Consider the following 18,661-nt stretch of genomic DNA (forward strand, 5'->3'; position numbering starts at 1 on the left):
CGTTTGTTTCCACTGTGCCACAAGGGGAACTTCAGGAGTTGCTAGGGTCTCTTCTTCCCACTATATTCTCTTTAAAACAGCTGTATTGATATGTAATTCACATGTCATACAATTACCCATTGAAGTGGACAATTCAGTGCATATTAGTATATTCCCAGGGCTGTGCAGCCATCACCTCAGTCTTTTTTAGAGCATTTGCATCACCTCACAAAGAAACCCTGGACCCTTTAAACCTGACCTCCTTCCTACCCCTCATCCCTTCCAGCCCTGAGCAACTACTAATCTACTTTCTGTCTCCATAGCTTTTCATATTCTGGACATTTCATGTAAATGGAATTACACATGTGGTCCTCTATGACTAGCTTCTTTCACTTGGTAAAGTGTTTTAATGGTTTATCTATGTTGTAAGGTATCAGTTCTTCATTTCTTTTTATAGCTGAGTGTATTCCATTGAAAAGATATATCACATTTTTCTTTATTCATTCATCATTGATGGTCATTTAGCTTGTTTCCACCTTTTCGCAATTAGGAATCATTCTGTGATGAACATTCTTTTTTTTTTTTTTTTTTTTACTTTTATGGCCACATCTGTGGCATATGGAATTTCCTGCTCCAGGGATTGAATCCAAGCTGCAGCTATGACATCAGCAGATCCTCTAACCCACTACTCCAGGCTGGGGATTGAATCCACACCTCCTCAGCAACCTGAGCCACTGCAGTCAGGTTCTTAATCCACCTCACCACAGCAGGAACTCCTACGATGAACATTCTTGTACAAGTGTTTTGTTTTATTTTGATTTTTTGTTTTTTCGGCCGCATTTGCCGCATATGAAGTTCCCAGGTTAGGGGTCAAATTGGAGCTGCAGCTGTAGACCTATGCCACAACCACAGCAGTGTGGGATCCAAGCCACATCTGGCCCTACACTGCAGCTTGTGGCAGTGCCAGATCCTTGACTAAGTGAGGCCCGGGATCAAACCCGTATCCTCACAGGCACTATGTTGGGTCACAAAGGGAATTCCTTTGTACAAGTTTTTTGTGTGGACATGTTTTTGTTTTGCTTAAGAATATACCTAAGAGTGGAATTACTGGGTCACATGGTAACTGTGTTTAATTGAGGAACTGCTAGCCTGTTTTCCAAAATGGATGTACCACTTGCCACTTTACATTCTAGGAGCAGTGTGTAAGGGTTCCAATATTTCCACATCCTTGCCAACAATTATTTCTGACTTTCAGATTTTCATTCTAGTGAGTGTGAAGTTGTATCTATAGTTTCTGTATTTTGTTGATTTTTTTCAAAGAACCAGCTACTGATTTTCTCTACTGTTCTCTTCTCTATATCATTAATTTCTGCTCCAATCTTTTTTTTGGCCACACCTGCAGCAAATGGAAGTTCCTGGGCCAGAGATTGAACCTGTGTCCCAGCAGTTATGACACCAAATGCTTAACCCACTGAGCCACCAGGGAACTCTTGTGCTCCATTCTTTATTCCCGTCTTTCTGCTTGCTTTAAGTTTAGTTTGCTCTGCCTTTTCCAGTGTTTAAGGTAAAGGTTAGATTATTAATTGGAAATCTTTCTTATGTTTTTTATTTATTTTTTTTAATGATCATAGCAATCTGATTTCACAGGATTTCCATCCTTTCTTATGTTTTTTAAATGATTTTTATTTTTTCCATTATAGTTGGTTTACTGTGTTCTGTCAGTTTTCTACTGTACAGCAAAATGACCCAGTCACACACATGTACACACACACACACACATTCTTTTTCTCACATTATCTGCTATCATGCTCCATCACAAGTGTCTAGATATAGTTCCCAGTGCTATACAGCAGGATCTCATTGCTTATCCATTCCAAAGGCAATAGTTTGCACATTTTAATATAGGCATTTACAGGTATAAATTTCTCTCTGAGAACAGCTTTAGTTACGTCCCATAATTTTTGTATATTGTATCTTCATTTTCATTCATCTCCATATATTTCCTAATTTCCTTTGTGATTTCTTCTTTGACCCACTAGTTAGTTAGGAATATATTGCTTAATTTCTCCATGTTTATGAATTCCCCAAATCTGCTTTTGCTGTTGATTTCTAATTTCATTCTATTGTGGTTGGAGAACATACTTCATATTACTTCAGTCCTTTTACGTTTATTGAGGTTCATTTTATAGTTTAGCATATAGTCTCTCCTGGACAGTGTTTTATGCACATTGGGGAAGAATATGTATTCTACTGCTGTTGGGTAGAATGTTTTATAGATGTCTGTTAGGTTGCATTGTTTTATAGTATTATTTGTTTGAGTCTTTTGTTTTCTTGTTGGTCTTTTCTCTAGTTGCTCTGTATACATTATTGAAAGTGGGGTATTGAAGCCTCTACTTATTGTTTTTGAATTATCTATTTCTCCCTTAATTTGAGTTTTTTGCTTCATGTATTCTGTTGCTCTGTTATTACGTGCATGTGTTTGTAATTGTTATGTCTTCCTGATGAATTAACATTTTCATTGTCATAAAATGTTCCTCTTGGAGTTCCCATTGTGGCTCAACAGTTTAGAACCTGACATGGTGTCTATGAGGATGTGGGTTCGATCCCTGGCCTCACTCAGTGGGTTAAGGATCTAGAGCTGCTACAAACTGTGCAGTTGCAGATGTAGCTCGGATTTGACCCCTAGCCTGGGAACTTCCATTTGCCTCAGGAGGGCCCTAAAAAGGGGAAAAAAGCAGGGGGGTCATCTCCTGTAGAGAACATATCCTCGGATTAAAACAACAACAACAACAAAATCCAGTCTGACAACCTTCGCTTCTTGATTGGATTGTTTACTTCATAGTCAGCATTATTACTATGTTATTTTGAGAGACATTTCTTTTGTGTTCCTATGTTATAAGGCCCCTTTCAAAGTTATGGGACCTTTCTGCTTCTTTTGAGAACAAACGCCTCTGGGCTTCTCTGATGCTGATAATGAACAAGCTAAGGAGAACAAAAGCTGGGGACAGGAATGAAGGAGGATGGGCTGAAAGGGGAATGAGTGGGGGAAGCGGAGGCTCACACACATCCTGGCTGAGTCCTATTAGGTGCCTTCCACTTAAGCCTCTCAAGCCAGTTTTCCGTACCCCGTGTCATCTCCCTCTTTCCTTGTGGATGAGAATCTTGGAGGTAGGGAATGTCCAATTTGTAATCTGCTCTTTAGTCAAAATCTCTGTGGTCTAGCTGGTGGTTTTCCTTTCTCGCCACTCAGGGAGAAACCGGGGTCCCTGATTTTGGACAGCTTTGAGAGGAGCTGCATCTTTAAAAGTGGACCGCTTTTCCAAAATGGAACAGCTGCCTGCCCTGATGGGCAGAACTTCCCGAAGAAATGACTAAATTCTCATCGAAGACAACCCCAGGTTCAGAGTGAGCACTGTCAATAGCCCAGAGCCGCAGTTCTCCTCTGATCGGGGTTTATGGGGCGGAGGAAGGATGAGGTGAAGCATTACCTTGTTGCTGAAGGACAGAGGCCCCGCCTCCTCCAGGGCCTGCAGTGATCCCATATTAGCCAGAGAGTGAATGGGCCAGAAATGGATGGCCCTGCAAGGGGAGCAGAGGCTGGATCAGCCTGAGGGGACACTTCCAATAGAAGAGAAGAGGGGAGACAAAATGAGGGCAACACCAGGAGGACTTGTGTCCACAGAATGAGCAGATCCTCCGGGCAGCCACCAAAGCCAACACATTTGCTAGCCCGGAACTTTGTCTGAAGCAGAAGTGAGGACACACATTTGCTTCTCTCAGGGCTAGAGCTTCATTTAAATTCTCCAGCCTGGGAGTTGAGAGCACCTTGTTTGCTTCTTAGTAGCTTTGGCTAGAGGTCAAAGTACCGTGGACAGGTGGACCTCCGGAGTGGAGCGGTCCTTCGTGGCTCTCTCTCCTCATCCAAGAAGCAGCCTTTCTCTTTGACCCCTCTCTTCCTGCCTACCTGCGTCCTTTCTCTTTTGCTTGGCCTCCTCCTGGCCAGCCTTCCTCCGTTGTGGCTGTGGGCTTCGCTGCTCCTGTCGGGGTGTTGCCACAAGGGGAGGAAGTGTCCCTCCCTCCCTCCCTCCCTCCGTTCATCTCTCCTGATGCCCGGGGAACCTCTGAGAACCAGGAATAGAGCTCCCCACCCACTGCTTTGCTTTGTTTTTGCCCCCAGGAGCTCCTGCACTATTTAATCGGTACCCTGCTCCTCCTAATCGCATCCATCGTGGCGGCCTCCAAGAGTTACGGCCAGAGTGGACTGGTGGCTGGAGCGGTGAGGACCTTCCCAGGAGGCGTCAGGAATGAATTCACATTCCGAATGCTCATTTTCTTCCTCACAGGGCAGCAAAGGAATTGTCCCCAAGGGTCTTTCTTTCTTGGAATCAGTCCCTGCCTTGATCCACCAGGCATCAAAGAGCCTTAAACTTGAGCCCACACTGGAGGGTGTCAGAAGGTGGATCAGCAGGACCGTCGCAAAGTCAAACGGCCTCAGCAGCCCAGGCCTCTCTGTCTTAACAGCCACTGTTTAAACCAGGGAGCAGATCAGTTTTAATTCTCATGTTTTAATTCTCATGCCAACTCTGGTTATTTGCTCGTGGCTGCCTCCGCCCTGTGCAGGGGAAGATTCTGAGGCCTCTTTTGGGCCCAGGGGAACAGTACTATAATCAGCTAGTGATACCTGCTGTGAGTCCCAGCTCTGCCATTCCTGATTTTTAACCACTTTCAGGTTGGGAAACACTCCTCCAAATTTCAGAGGTGAAAATGGATCCCATCTACTAGCCTGAACAGAAGTAGCAGGGACGTATACCAAAATATAGTGCTGTGGGAACAATGTATGTTTATCACATATTCATACAGATAGGCACATGTGCATATGCATTACCTTTTTTTTTTTTTTTTTTTTTTTTTGCTTTTTAGGGCTGCACCCACGGCATATGGATACTCCCAGGCTAGGGGTCAAATCGGAGCTACAGCCTCTGGCCTATGCCACAGCCATGGCAATGCAGGATTCAAGCCAAGTTTGCAACCTACACCACAGCTCACAGCAACGCCAGATCCTTAACCCACTGAGCAAGGCCAAGGATCGAACCCATGTCCTCATGTATACTAGTTGGGTTAATTACCACTGAGCCACAGCAGGAACTCCTATATGCATTACTTTTTAAAGATTTATAGTTTCCTATCATCTGATTTCTCATTCAGCTCATTATTTACAATTTGGTATCCTGTGGGCCAGAACTGATTTGCCTCACTTTTAAAATGAGTTTTAAGAAAAACTCTGTGTGTGTGTATGTGTATAGTCACTCACTTCCACATGGTACCAAAATTCTCTTGACTTAAGGCTGAGAGTGGGTGAGAGCCTGGATTTCCCCTGAGGGATGGAGGCTGCCCAGGGCAGAAGGTCATTGCAGAGGGGCAGCCAAACCCCTGAGCACTTGTGCCCCTTAGTCACGTCCCACAGCCCACTGTCCCATCCCACTCCTGAACAGTTTCCGAGAGGAAGGAAGCTGCCCACCTGCCCACCTGCAGGCAGGCTGGTGGAGGAGCCACAGAGGAGATGTGTGCCCAGTGTGTTTCAGGACCACAAGGGGAGATTCCCACTGGGTTTTCCAATGCAAGTTGCACATCCCAGTGTTAGCCTTGGAATCCCAATAAACCCCATTTGTCATACACTATCTCTCTGCCTAGGACCAAGCATGGGCCCAGGGTAGGGAGGGGCCAGAAGAAATAAAAAGATATGGTCTCTGCTTACGAGAAAGTGGTCATCTAGCTTAGGAGTCGAGGCCAAGGCACGTGAAACAATTAGCACACAAGGCACTGTCATCCAGAATAGCATTGTGCTGCCCTATAATAAACTGTTCAATTATGCAGTGGGGACAGTTGGAGACCGGGATGGTGTATAATGTGCTAATTGTGCAGAACAGACAATGAGAGGCCGGGACAGGCTCTAATAGGCAGATTATGTGGTGCAGACAATTGGTACAAAAGGAGCCAAGGAAACAGACAAGGGGGATGGGGAGGCGGGTGCAGGCCGATGGGGCAGCCATGTGTGTAAACCAGCAGCCAGGCTGAAGAAGGAACCAATCTCGGAAAATCCGGCTGCTCCTGGGCAGTTCCTACTGCATGTTAGAGGGCTTCTGGCTGTGCAGTTGGCAAGCCCAAGGACACCTGTGCAACAAGCAAACAGAGGTGGATTCTGGGCTCAAATCCCAGATCTGGCCCTTGCTGTCTCTGTGGTCCTGAGCTAAACAGTTGGCCTCCTGTTCCTCATTTCTTGAGCTGGACAACGAGAAGGGAGGGGTGAAGCAGCGCCCACCCAGCAGAGCTGTGAGGATTAAAGGAACCTGCACACCTAAAGGGCTTAGAACACTTCCTTGTATGAAATAAGTGCCCAACTTTAGCTATCGCAGCTGCCAGTAATATTGACAAGTCAGGAAAGACTACAGGCTTCCATGTTCCAAAGGTAAAGGCCCCTGAGTCTGTGCCTACTTCTCTTTCCATCATTTAATGAGCTTCCTGTGAGCCCCTTTCCTCATCTACAGATGAGGCAGCTGCTCTGGGCTAGGGCCTCACAGTTTAGCATGGGGAGGACTCGGAAAGGAAAGGAGCACTGCCTGTATTTATGTCAGCCTAATATTGCTTAAATGTGTGCATACCTAAGACTGGATATCGAGGCCTCAGCTTTGACATCAGCTGTAGAACAGAACAGAAGACCTTTATGGATGAAGTGAAACAGTGGTACCACACCAAGAAAATCCATTTGAACAAAAAATGTTAAAAACCCGGAGTTCCCGTTGTGGCTCAGTGGTTAATGAATCCAACTAGGAACCATGAGGTTGCAGGTTCGGTCCCTGGCCTTGCTCAGTGGGTTAAGGATTCGGCATTGCCATGAGCTGTGGTGCAGGTCTCATATGTGACTCGGATCCTGTGTTGCTGTGGCTCTGGCATAGGCTGGTGGCTACAGCTCCAATTGGACCCCCTAGCCTGGGAACCTACGTATGCCACAGGAGCAGCCATAGAAAAGGCAAAAAGACAAAAAAAAAAAAAAAGTTAAAAACCCAAATTAAGGGAGTTCCCATTGTGGCTCAGTGGCTTAAGAACCCGACTAGTATCCATGAGCATGCAGGTTCAATCCCTGGCCTCGCTCAGTGGGTTAAGGATCCAGTGTTGCCCTGAGCTGTGGTGTAGGTCATGGATCTGGCCTGGACCTGGCGTTGCTGTGGCTGTGGTGTAGGCTGGCAGCTGCAGCTCTGATTTGACCCCTAGCCTGGGAGCTTCCTTCCATGTGCCGTGAATGGAGCCCTAAAAAGAAAATACCTAATTCCTCCTTTTTCTTCCTTATTGGCCAGGATAATTAAATTCCAGTGGCTTGGCCCTAGCTCAGTAGTAAAGGTAAACCCAAGAGTGGCACAAACTTGCCTAGAGGAGGGCTGAGGGCTGGGAGCCTGGCTGTGTCCCCGCTGAGGGTCAAAGCCTCACCTCCCTGCCTGAATAAGGACAGGTGGCTGGGCCCAGTGAGTCCCTGAGCTCCCTCCTGCTCACAGCTGGTACTTGGGATGAACAGGCACAGGGATGAACAGCAGAAAGCAGCCTGACTGGCCCTTGGCTTGGGCATTTCCTGTCCCCTGTCTCCCTGCAGATCTTCGGTTTCCTGGCCACCTTCCTCTGCCTGGCGAGCGTGTGGTTGTCTTACAAGATCTCGTGTGTGACCCAGTCAACAGGTGAGTTCTGGTCTGAACACAGATGACCCTGAAGCTTCCTTCTGCACAGGAACGGGAGGGGATGAGCTCTGAAGCTTGGCAGTAGGGAATTACCCTGGCACACAGGACCCTTCGCTGCTAGCCTGTCACCACCTCGCCCCGGCCACCTGACATCTCAGTCCCTGATGGAGAAGCGTTTTCTTTAAGTTTCCTAATGACAAAAATAAAATGTAGTATATTTAGAAAATAGAAATAAGAAAAAAAATTTAAATAAAAACTTATCACACTACTACCCAGACGTAGCACCTCCTAGGTATCATCAGTCCAGTATTTTGTCTCTTTGAATATGTAGAGCAGTATAGATATGTTTTTGTTTGTTTGTTTTGCTGCACTCATGGCATGTGGAAGTTCTCAGGCCAGGGATCAAACCCACACCACAGAAGCAACCCAAGCTGCTGCAGAGACAATGCTGGCTCTTTAACCAGCTGTGCTACAAGGGAACTCCCCAGACGGGCTTTTATTGAAGGATCTGACTTCATGTATTATTTTGTAACCTGCTCTTCTGCTCCTGCCCAAACTGCTATCAGGCACTTCCCCTAGAGTCATTAAATAGCCTTGGCTGTCATTCTTCATGGCTCCATGGTGTTGCACTGACTCCTTTGCATGTTGGTGCCAAAGTTTACTTGTCTCCTATTTATGGGCATTATGTTTGGTTTTTGATTTGTTTTAAATTCTTTCAAAAAAAAAAAAATCTTTCCTACCTAACAGTGCTGTAATGATCATCCTTGTCAATATATCCCCGTATACACAGCTAATATTACTTTTTATCTTTAGACTAACTTCCTAGAAATGAAACTGCTGAAAGCTGAACAAGCTGGTTTGGTTAATTTACTTCTTTCTTTGATCCAGCACCTTCTTCTTTATTCTTTTTCTTTGTTTTAAAAATATGTCTTAAAAATAACAAAGCACCAAAATAAATAAATAAATAATAAAGGAGTTCCCTTCATGGCTCAGCAGTTAATGAACCCAGCTAGGATCCATGAGGATGCAGGTTCGATCCTTGGCCTTGCTCAGTGAGTTAAGGAGCCTACATTGCAGTGAGCTGTGATGTAGGTCGAAGACTCAGCTGGGATCCTGTGTGTCTACGGCTGTGGCATAGGCGGCAGCTACAGCTCCCATTCAACCCCTAGCCTGGGAACTTCCATGTGCTGCGGCTGTGGCCCTAAAAAGAAAAAAAAAAAAAAAGAGGGACATTCTTTCACATGCTACACCATAGATGAACTCTGGGGACTTTCATATGCCTCTGGTGCTGCCCTTAAAAAGAAAAAAAAGACAAAAAATAAAAATACCAAAGCACCTTATGTGGCCCAGCAGAGAGGTTACCATAGCAGAGCTTCAGTCTCCTTCCCACTGACAAAAAGCTAACAGAAAGCCAGATGAAAGAAGCCAGTCACCAAGGACATCTTGTAGGATTCCCTTTAAGAGAAATGTCCAGAACAGTCAAATCCATAGAGGCAGAGAGTAAGGGGTGGTTGCTTAGGACTGGAGTTGGGAGGAGGATACAGGGGTGAGTTCGCATGCGTATAGGGCTTCTTTCCGAAGTGATGAAAATGTACTAAAATTGTGGGTATAGTTGCACAATTCTGAGAATATAGTGAAAACCACAGAAGCCCACACTTTAAACGGATAAACTGTGTAGTATATGAATTATAGCTCTGTAAAGCTGTTTAAGAAAAAGGGGGAAATGATGAAAAAAGAGAATGTGTGAAAAAGTTTAACAGGTGATGTCCCAAGTTGACAAATGCATAAATATTGGTGTAAATATTTTAGTTAAAATTAGGGAGGAAGAGCCAAAAGAAACAGCCAAAGGGTTTCAGGTACCTCTGAGGAGGAAGCCTGGGGTGGGGAGGAGTGGGGAAAGGAATCCCCTCGGCACTATTTCATTTATTTCATGTTTCAGAAATGTAGTAGAAAGGCGCAGCATGGTTCCTACAGGAGCAGGTGCAGGCACGGATGCAGCACATGCGCAGCCCTGCCCGCCAAGCCCTCCAGACTCTGCCCCTTTTTTCCACAGATGCAGACGTCTGATGACGCTCCAGCACCACACTGCTCCCCCTGGCTCTGCAGGAGGCCCTGCAGGACCGATGGCCCAGCCCACGGGAGGGTCACGGGCGGCGGCCCCAGGAGAGACCAGGGTCTGTGTCCCTGTGCCAGATCCCCTGCCGGTGGACAAGGGAGGGGCTTTTCCTCTGGCTCCTAAGCTGCTCCAGCCTCTGTCTCCAGCTTTCCTCATTTCTTCCCTGTCTGGAAAAGAAAAGCAGCCTCCAGGGAAATCTGGTCTCTCCCTCCTGCTTTAGAACTGCCTCAGGGACTTGATGACCCCGCTCAAGGTGAAGGAGGGGTTTCTGAATTCTCCCGCGGAAACCTGCCTTTCTCCCCAGCCTTTAGGGGTAGGGACGCTGCCTTAAGTCCTCTTATAAAAACACAGCCACCTCTTAATTTATCTAGCTTGGAAATCTGGTTTTGAAGGTACCCTCTTTCTTAAAGGGAGGCCTGTGGAAGCTCCGTGGGGTCAGACTGGCCCCAAACAGGAGATCTCACTGCTCCTTTCCTGTTCTTACCATTGTGAACATGTTTTTTATGTGTTTTTTAATAAAATGTTGACTTGGCCAATTGCAGGAGGATTTCTTATTAAACTAGAAGAAGGCTGTAGAACCAGAGTGAAGGGCAGGGGGACCCCAAAACTCATGGGGAAAGCCTTTGATGCTACCTGGGAGCCCACTGGGTTTATGGGCCCCACTGAAGGTGAGAAGAGGAAAGGATTCAGGCGATACTGGCTTCCCAAGTTACGTGTGTTTTCCAAGTAAACTGATATTAAGGGTGGACCCCAGTGCTATTTCCATGACTCAAAAGCAATGCAGGCATTCTTTCAAAAAAGGGACATTCTCAGGAGTTTCCACTGTGTCTCAGTGGGTTACAAACCCAGCTAGTATCCGTGAGGATGCCAGTTTAATCCCTGGCCTTGCTTGGTGGGTTAAGGATCCAGTGTTACCGTGTAGGTTGAAGATGCAGTTCGGATCTAGCGTGGCTGTGGCTGTAGTGTAGGTTGGCAGCTACAGCTCCATTTGGACTCCTAGCCAGGGAACCTCCATATGCTGCAGGTGCAACCCTAAAAAAAGGCAAAGAAAAAAGAGAAGAATTCAGGCTGCAGGGTGTATGTCTTGTGCACACTAGGTCTGGGACTGCTCTTCCCTGGGCAGTGCCCATGTGTAAGCCAAACTCCATCCCCACCACCCTAGCTCCCAGCACAGGGAGGCAACCCACCGAGCAGTCCCAGCCCCACAGGACCAAGCGAAACTATGAGAGGAGGGAAGATGGGACCCGTGGGGGTGTCGGGCCAAGGATGCAGAGCCAGCCTTGGCTTGTGGAAAGAAAGGGTCTTGGCTCCTGTGGCAACAGGAACACAGGGAGGTGAGACCCAGTGGGTCTGCAGACATCCTCTCTCATGAGCAGGCAGCCCCTGGCCAGCAGAGCCCCGGGGAGGAGGCTAGAGGGGGGAGGGTGGTTCCTCCCTGGGACAGGCCTCTGCACAGATGTTTTCTCACCACCCATGAGAAAGGCTGCTGCTTGGAGGGGCTCTCAAAGACAGCTTGGTGTGGTTCTCTCTACAGAGGGTGACAGGAAGCAATAAAACTGTCACTTTCTTTGAGGCCTGCACACCTGCCCTGAAGGTCAGGCCGTGGAGAAGGGAGACCCAAGGAGAAAGCTGAGGAGAAATGAGGTTAGGGACGGAGCTGGGATTTGAGTCCAGGGCTCCCGGCCTGTGACCACCACTCCGACCAGGGCCTCTGGGCAAGGCAGGGCCAGAATCAGCCTGTGCCAGCTGGTTCCCTCCACAGACAGTTGGCCCGGATGTCTGCAGACAGACCCAGAGAAGGAAACAAGTGTTCCCAAAGGAGGCCCTGACACAGCCCTTGGGCCTCAGTGGGGCTGGAGGCTTCTTTTCCAGACACAGTGACCTGCTCAGCCCTCAGCCTGGGCCTCTAGCCAGGACGCTGAAGTGACCAGAGCTGTCTCACTCCCTGTGCCACCACCTCCCAGGCCTCTTCCTCAGCAGGGAAAGCTGAATTCTGTTGCCATGGAAACACAGCAGGCCTTGGGGCCCCTCCTCAGCCCTACCTCTTCCCCACTGGGTGACAGTTTCTGAAATGCATCCTGTGAACCGTCACAGGTGCTTCAAGGGGCTCACAGCTGTCTGGTTTTATGTGCAAAATGCTAACACTTTAACATGCACACTTTCCTGTTAGCATTGGCAAACACTGACAGTGGGAGGCCCTGGGCTGGCCGATATCCAGCACAGACTCCCTAACCTCGTGCAGCACCCCCAGGGAAGCTGGCCTTGCACCTCAGCTGGTCCAGGGAGGTGATCTGCTGAGAACCTTCTATGAAGTCCTGGGCAAGCCAGGCTTCTTCATCTCCCACCACCAAGACCAAGCAGCAGAATGAATCTAAGATGAGGCCACAGGCCCCATTAGCACCTTCCTCTAAATTGTGCCCTTTTCAAACTAATCCCATTACTCCTATAGACAGACTTCATAATAGGTCAATGTTATAAATGTAAATGAATAATTTCTATGAATACACTATTTCTTGTTTTATTATTTAATTAATTATTTATTTATTTATCTTTGGTCTTTTTGCCATTTCTTGGGCCGCTCCCACATATGGAAGTTCCCAGGCTAGGGGTCGAATCAGAGCTGTAGCCACCAGCCCACGCCAGAGCCACAGCAACGCGGGATCCGAACCGCGTCTGCAACCTACACCACAGCTCACGGCAACGCCGGATCATTAACCCACTGAGCAAGGGCAGGGACCGAACCCGCAACCTCATGGTTCCTAGTCGGATTCGTTAACCACTGTGCCACGACGGGAACTCCTCTTGTTTTAGATCATGGAATTTCATGTGTGATTTAGATTGAAAAGGGGGATTTCTGTTTTTAAAAGCTAAGGGGAGTTCCCTGGTGGTCTAGTGGCTACGATTCGGCACTTTTACCTCTGCAGGCCAAGTTCAGTCCCTGCCCTGGGAACTGAGGTCCTATATCCACCTGCTGCATTCTGTGGCAATTAAAAAAAAAAAAAAGCTGAAAGGAATTACCAGGCTACCCACTAGGCACCAGACAAATGGAAAGGGGCTTGGAGATTGGAGGAGGTGGGACACTGGGAGAAACCTCAGAAGACCACGGTGACTACGCTTGGTGCCTCTGGACCCTGCAAGGAGAGTGGGGCAACTGGTGGCTTGTTGGGGATTTACTGTAATTTTCTGCATAGATGAAAAATTATGCAAAGAGAAAACCCTACATCATGATTAACTCTATATAGAGTTTGTACAAAAAAGGAAATGCTATGGTATGAAGTGTTCCACTTGACTCAGTTCTGAATAGTGGTAACAGCAAGAAAAATGGGCAGGCTACTATTGATCTGACCAAAACTGTATTTAAAAAAAAAAAAAAGGAAAGGAAAAAGAGAAGCCCTCATTTCCCTGGTAGGGGAATGCACATGGAGGGTCAGTCACAAATGCTGCCCGGTGTCGTCAGAAGCTCCAAGTGACTGAGAGAAGTGGGAATCTGGATTTTTAAGCCAAAGAAAACTTGCATCCGGGCAGGTTTTCAACCCCACCAGGTGGCAGCTCTCCGCTTCCTGCAGAGCGCAGGAAGTCAATTGCCTCCTCCCGACAGTCCGCGCGGGGCCCTCCCGGGGGAGCCTAGTCCCCTGTCACTGCTCCCTGTGGGCCCCGCTTTCCTCTTGCAGAAACGCCCGGATCCGCGCAGGTGGCCGCCAGAGTCCGCGCCGCCCGCGCCCGCAGCGCCGCCCTCTGGTGGTCGCAGGGAGTGCCGCCGCACGGCCCAGAGAGCTCAGTTCTTCCCAATCCAGCGCTGGGGTTAGAAGCGCAGGTTGCATGTTTGGTTTGGCCCTCAGGCACTCGGATGAATCATAATCCTCTTTGTTCTTAACTCTCACACCGCTGGTCACTGGTCCCTGACGACAGCCTCCATTTAACTGTAACTCCACGCTTCCCATCCTATCCTCCTCCTGGCTCTCCTCCCTTCCAAATCTCCCATTCATCACAGCTTGCTTTTTCTTTTATTTTCTTTGCTTTTGTCTTTTTAGGGCCCCACCCACAGCATATGGAGGTTCCCGGGCTAGGGGTCCAATCGGAGCTGTAGCCACCGGGCTACGCCACAGCCACAGCAACACCAGGTCTGAGCCGGGACTGTGACCTACACCACAGCTCACGGCAATGCTGGATCCCCAACCCACTGAGCGAGGCCAGGAATCGAACCTGCAACCTCATGGTTTTTAGGCGGATTCATTTCCGCTGCGTCACACCGGGAACTCCTGTTTTTCTTTCTACATAATTCTTGGTGTATTGCCTAAAAAGCGTCCATAAGTATGGCAGTTATTTATAATTAAAGGACAAGGATACCATGCTGTATATAATCCTGTCGTGTTGCTGTAACAGACACCGGCTTTCAGGCAACACTTGACCTTTTGGCCAGTACCTCTTAATCCAGCTGGCACTGCGGGCCTGCCCTGCAAAAGCAGGGACCAATTTCATCCCAGAGCAACCACAGAGTAAGGCTGCAGGCCTCAGTGACAGCTCTTAACAGTAACATCAGGCATTCCTGTGGTCACCATCAGGGGTGTTTGGCCTGCAGGTGCAGGAGAGTTCCTGGCCTGAGTGGTGGTGCTGGCTAAGGGGACATAGGAGTCAGTGGATATTTTTATCCTCCTTCTCTGTCTCTGTCCTGAGGCAGGTTTTATATGAGGTATCCAAGGACAGTCCCACAAAGATCACACGGGGTAGCCCACTGGCAACCCATCCTCACACTGGCTAGCTCTCTCTCCTGCCCTCAAAGATGGTTCATCTGAATATGTGGGTACAAGCCAAAAAAAAAGCCTTACTCGGGAGTGGCCTCAGAAGACAGCAGTGAAGTTTCATTTCCCCAGTGGTCAGAGCTCTGGTTTCTGACTCATCCATGGAAAGAAAATATGCAGCCTCGGGGGAGCAGTGAACCTCCAGGGGCCTGGAAGGAGAAAGAACCATGAGCCCCAAGAAATGGGTGGGCAGAAAGCTGCTGAGATTCTCAAATGAGCAAGTTGTTTGAACAAGAGGTTAATTATCTACCTAATAAAAATCCTGGGTAACGCAGCCACTGAAAGCCAGGAAGAAGGAAATCCAGGGAAACCCCTGCACAGATGCACCTAATTTATGACTGCAAATCAGGTGAATGAGAGCATTAAAGGGGCTGTGGACGAGTGAGCCTGGGAGGATGCCTGGGAGCAGCAGACCAGAAACCTGGAGTGATTCCATGGCTCCTGGGAGGCAAAGACCTACTAAGTGTGAGCTGATGCCGCTCAGATTGGACCAGTGACAGCCAGGGGACAAGCAGGGATAAGACTCAGGTATGGGATGGGGTCCCTGGATTCACCTCCACACAGGAGGAAGCTGTAAACCTTCCAAAACTTCCTAGATACTGGCTGTAGTTTTGTGGGTATTGTTTGGTTTTGGTCTGGACTATACTTGCTGCTCTTTTCTAAGAACCTGCTCACAGATTTTTGCATCCACTGGTGTCTCAGATAATGTGAGTCAGATGCAGAACCAAGGAGAGAGTTTGCTCATAGAGCTGACCAAGCAAAACATTTGAAACAGTGCTTCTTCCTGGGAGGAGAAAAGGCACAAGGCCTTTTCACCCAAGGTTTTATAAGGCCAGGGGTGCTACTCAGAGCTTCCAAGTTTCCTTGGAAATGTCATCCCACTGTCAGGCCCATGGAACCCCAGAGCTTTACTGTGGACTCTGGGCACTTAAATAAGAAGATGTCCACATTCCTTTTTGCAGCTCCCTGCTTCTCCAAAGTGGGTACATGTGTGTGCCACCACCATCATACCAGATTCTGAGTTTGCAGCCCAGAGTATTGCTAACACTTCATTTTTTAAATGAGGGCTGGGGTGGGTGGTGAGTGACAAACGGAATTAGTTTGCCTTCATCTGACATACCACATAGGACACTTGTGTCCCTGAATTCTCCAGTGAGAGAACAAAAGTATCTTGGCCACACCCTGTTTAGCGGGAACTGCCCATAGTTATGCTGGCATTTCCTAAAGGCCCCACAGAGAAAAATGCTTTTGCTGGATTATGTGCCACCCAAGCACAGCTGATGAAAGACAGGTCCTGACTGAGGATAAAATCCAAGCGGCCTGCCTTCCAAGTAGTGGAACCACCATAAGGCTTGAGATGCCAAGGAGAAGTCATGGAAGCAACTCTTCACTGCAATGGCTTGTATTATTTGCCAAATATACTGGAGTTCTTAGCAATGACTTCTACAGGAATAGCTGCTCTGTCTTCATCTATTTACAACTTGCATGAGGCGACTGATTACCCCTTCTGCTGACCTGAGCTCCCAGGTGCTCAAGGGCTTTTGTACCTGCTTTGACCTCAACAGATGAATGGATGTTCAGATCTATGGACACAACTTTGGACACTTTGTCCCAGTTATTCTCCTCTGCCCTCTCCCTACTTACCAGAGCAGAGTGGCAAGTCCTGGGTCTAGAAAGGAGAATGAGCTGGCTCATCCCTGAGGAGGGTATGACAGACCACAACTTATCAGGAATGAACATGTCTGACCCCAGAGGTACAAAGAGGCCAAGAAAAAGTAACTCTAGTTCCCCTTTTACAAATATGAACAAACAGTCTCAAATGTCCTTCCACTAATCTTCCAGTTCTCATGAGGTCAAGTATGTTACCGCCCCACCTAACCTGCCTGCAGGACCCTAAGGGCCAGGGGTGGATTAAGACAAGTGTGGGTAGCCCTGAAGGTTCATTTCCTCCCTCATTCTGGTGGCTTATTGGAGTGATAACTCAGGGTCTGAGTTAACACATAGGAAAAACCTATTGATTTCAGCCCCAGAGCTTTTGAGGGTCTTCTTTTCCAGTGAGGCCACTCCTCCATCGAGTTTCCATTCCTAGAGCTACCTGATTACTCCGGTGGCCCATCTAACCTTCCATACAGACCCATGAAGCGCAGTGGGGTGTGGTCCCTCTCCGCATGCATGTAGCCCATTTAGGTCCAGCACAAACTCTAGACTAATGAGAGCTTGGGGAGCTGCACACACTCAACTTCTAATCTGCTTGATTTCTCCCATGTCCTACATTATATCAGTACCAAGAGGCACTATGTCATATGAAACTGAACATCTTTTGGTATCTGTAGAGAATTTCTACATTCCATTCAGTGAATTTTTTCCCCTGTAGATTCACAGTGGATGAAAGCTTTTGGGGTGGGGGGGGCTGCACCCGTGGCATATAAAACTCACAGGCCAGGGATTGAACTTGGGCTACCATGGCAGTAACCAGAGCCACAGCAGTGACAATGCCAGGTCCTTAAGCCACTGAGCCACCAGGGAACTCTTTTTCAAATAGTCTTTAATCAGAGCACACTCATCCTTGGTGGGAGCTACCACTTGTCATTGTGAGGGCATGTGCTCAAGGAAGTAGGGCAGGGTGGGAGGTTAAAACAGGATAAAACAGGGACCTGACAATCACTTAGGGCTTGAGCATGAGCTTCTAGTCAACAGCAAGTCAATGACCATACTGCAAGCAAGCCCAAAACAGGAAGCTATACCGCTAAGTGACCCCCAAATTCAACACTATTTAGCTCATGAGTCTCTTGTCATGGTTTAGGTTGTGTGGCTTTCTGTCACTTTGTATGCTCATTATTTGTGGTAATAGATACGGAAGGCACCAAGAGTGGCTTAAAACTTCAGGATCTCAGAGTTCCCACTGTGGCTCAGTGGAAACAAATCTGACTAGTGTCCATGAGGATGCAGGTTCGATCCCTGGCCTCACTCAGTGGATTAAGGATCTGGCATTGCCATGAGCTGTGGTGTAGGTCACAGATGAGGCTCAGATCCTACGTGCTGTGGCTGTGGTGTAGGCCGGCAGCTATAGCTCTGATTCACCCTTAATATGGGAACTCCATATGCCACAGGTGCAGTCCTAAAAAGCAAAAAAAAAAAAAAAAAAAAAAAAAAAAAAACCAAAAAAAAACAAAAAAACTTCAGGGTCTCAGAGTTCCCATTGTGGTGCAACAGGATCAGCGGTGTTTTGGGTATACTAGGATGCAGGTTCAATCCCCAGCCTGTCAAAGTGGGTTAAGGATCCTGCATTGCCACAGCTGTGGCTTAGGTGGCAGCTGTAACTTGGATCTTATCCTTGGCCTGGGTGCTCAATTTGCTGAAGGGTGGCCAAAAAAGAAACAAAACAAAACAAAACTGCAGGGTCTCCAACTATACCTCCTGTCCCACAGAGACTGGTTTTATTAAAAACTAGCTTCAAAATTAAAAAAAAAAAAAAAAAAAAAACTCACACATTATGGGAGTTCCATCATGATGCAGCAGAAACAAATCCAACTAGAAACAATGAGGTTACGGGTTTGATCCCTGGCCTCGTTCAGTGGGTTAAGGATCCAGCGTTGCATGGGCTGCGGTGTAGGTCACAAACGCGGCTAGGATCTGATGTTGCTGTGTCTGTGGCGTAGGCAATAGCTCCTATTAGACCCCTAGCCTGGGACCCTCCATATGCTGCAAGTGTGGACCTAAAAAAAAGAAGAAAAAAAGACAAAAACAAAAAAATAGGCTCCTTGGTGGCCTAGCAGTTAAGGATTTGGCATTGTACCTCTGGGAATTTTTGCATGCCACAGCCATGGCCAAATATAGCTTTTTGGGTTTTTTTTTTTTTTGCCAAAAACCCACCTAGATTTCTTTCAGTGAAACTCAATACCAAATGCAAAGATAAAACTCTTAAAAGAATCAATGAGTACCTAACTTGAATATAAGCTGATAGCAGATTTTTTGCAATGTTAGAGCCCACATGACAATGGAATAATATCTTTGAAGTATTGAAGAAAAATAACTCTCAACCT

General features: G+C 47.5%; 1 protein-coding gene across 2 annotated transcripts in view; it reads left to right on the forward strand.

The window, feature by feature from the left end:
* CMTM7 (CKLF like MARVEL transmembrane domain containing 7) overlaps positions 1 to 10,360 on the forward strand; it is a 52,806-nt gene extending 42,446 nt beyond the window's left edge. Inside the window, 3 exon segments of one of the 2 annotated variants that reach the window (NM_001243922.1) lie at positions 4,157 to 4,255; positions 7,622 to 7,703; positions 9,757 to 10,355. In NM_001243922.1, the coding sequence (NP_001230851.1) occupies positions 4,157 to 4,255; positions 7,622 to 7,703; positions 9,757 to 9,770 (195 nt within the window). In that variant the 3' untranslated portion in view covers positions 9,771 to 10,355. 2 annotated transcript variants of the gene reach the window in all.

The sequence above is a fragment of the Sus scrofa genome, chromosome 13, assembly GCF_000003025.6.
Source record: "Sus scrofa isolate TJ Tabasco breed Duroc chromosome 13, Sscrofa11.1, whole genome shotgun sequence".
Taxonomy (NCBI): Eukaryota; Metazoa; Chordata; class Mammalia; order Artiodactyla; family Suidae; genus Sus; species Sus scrofa.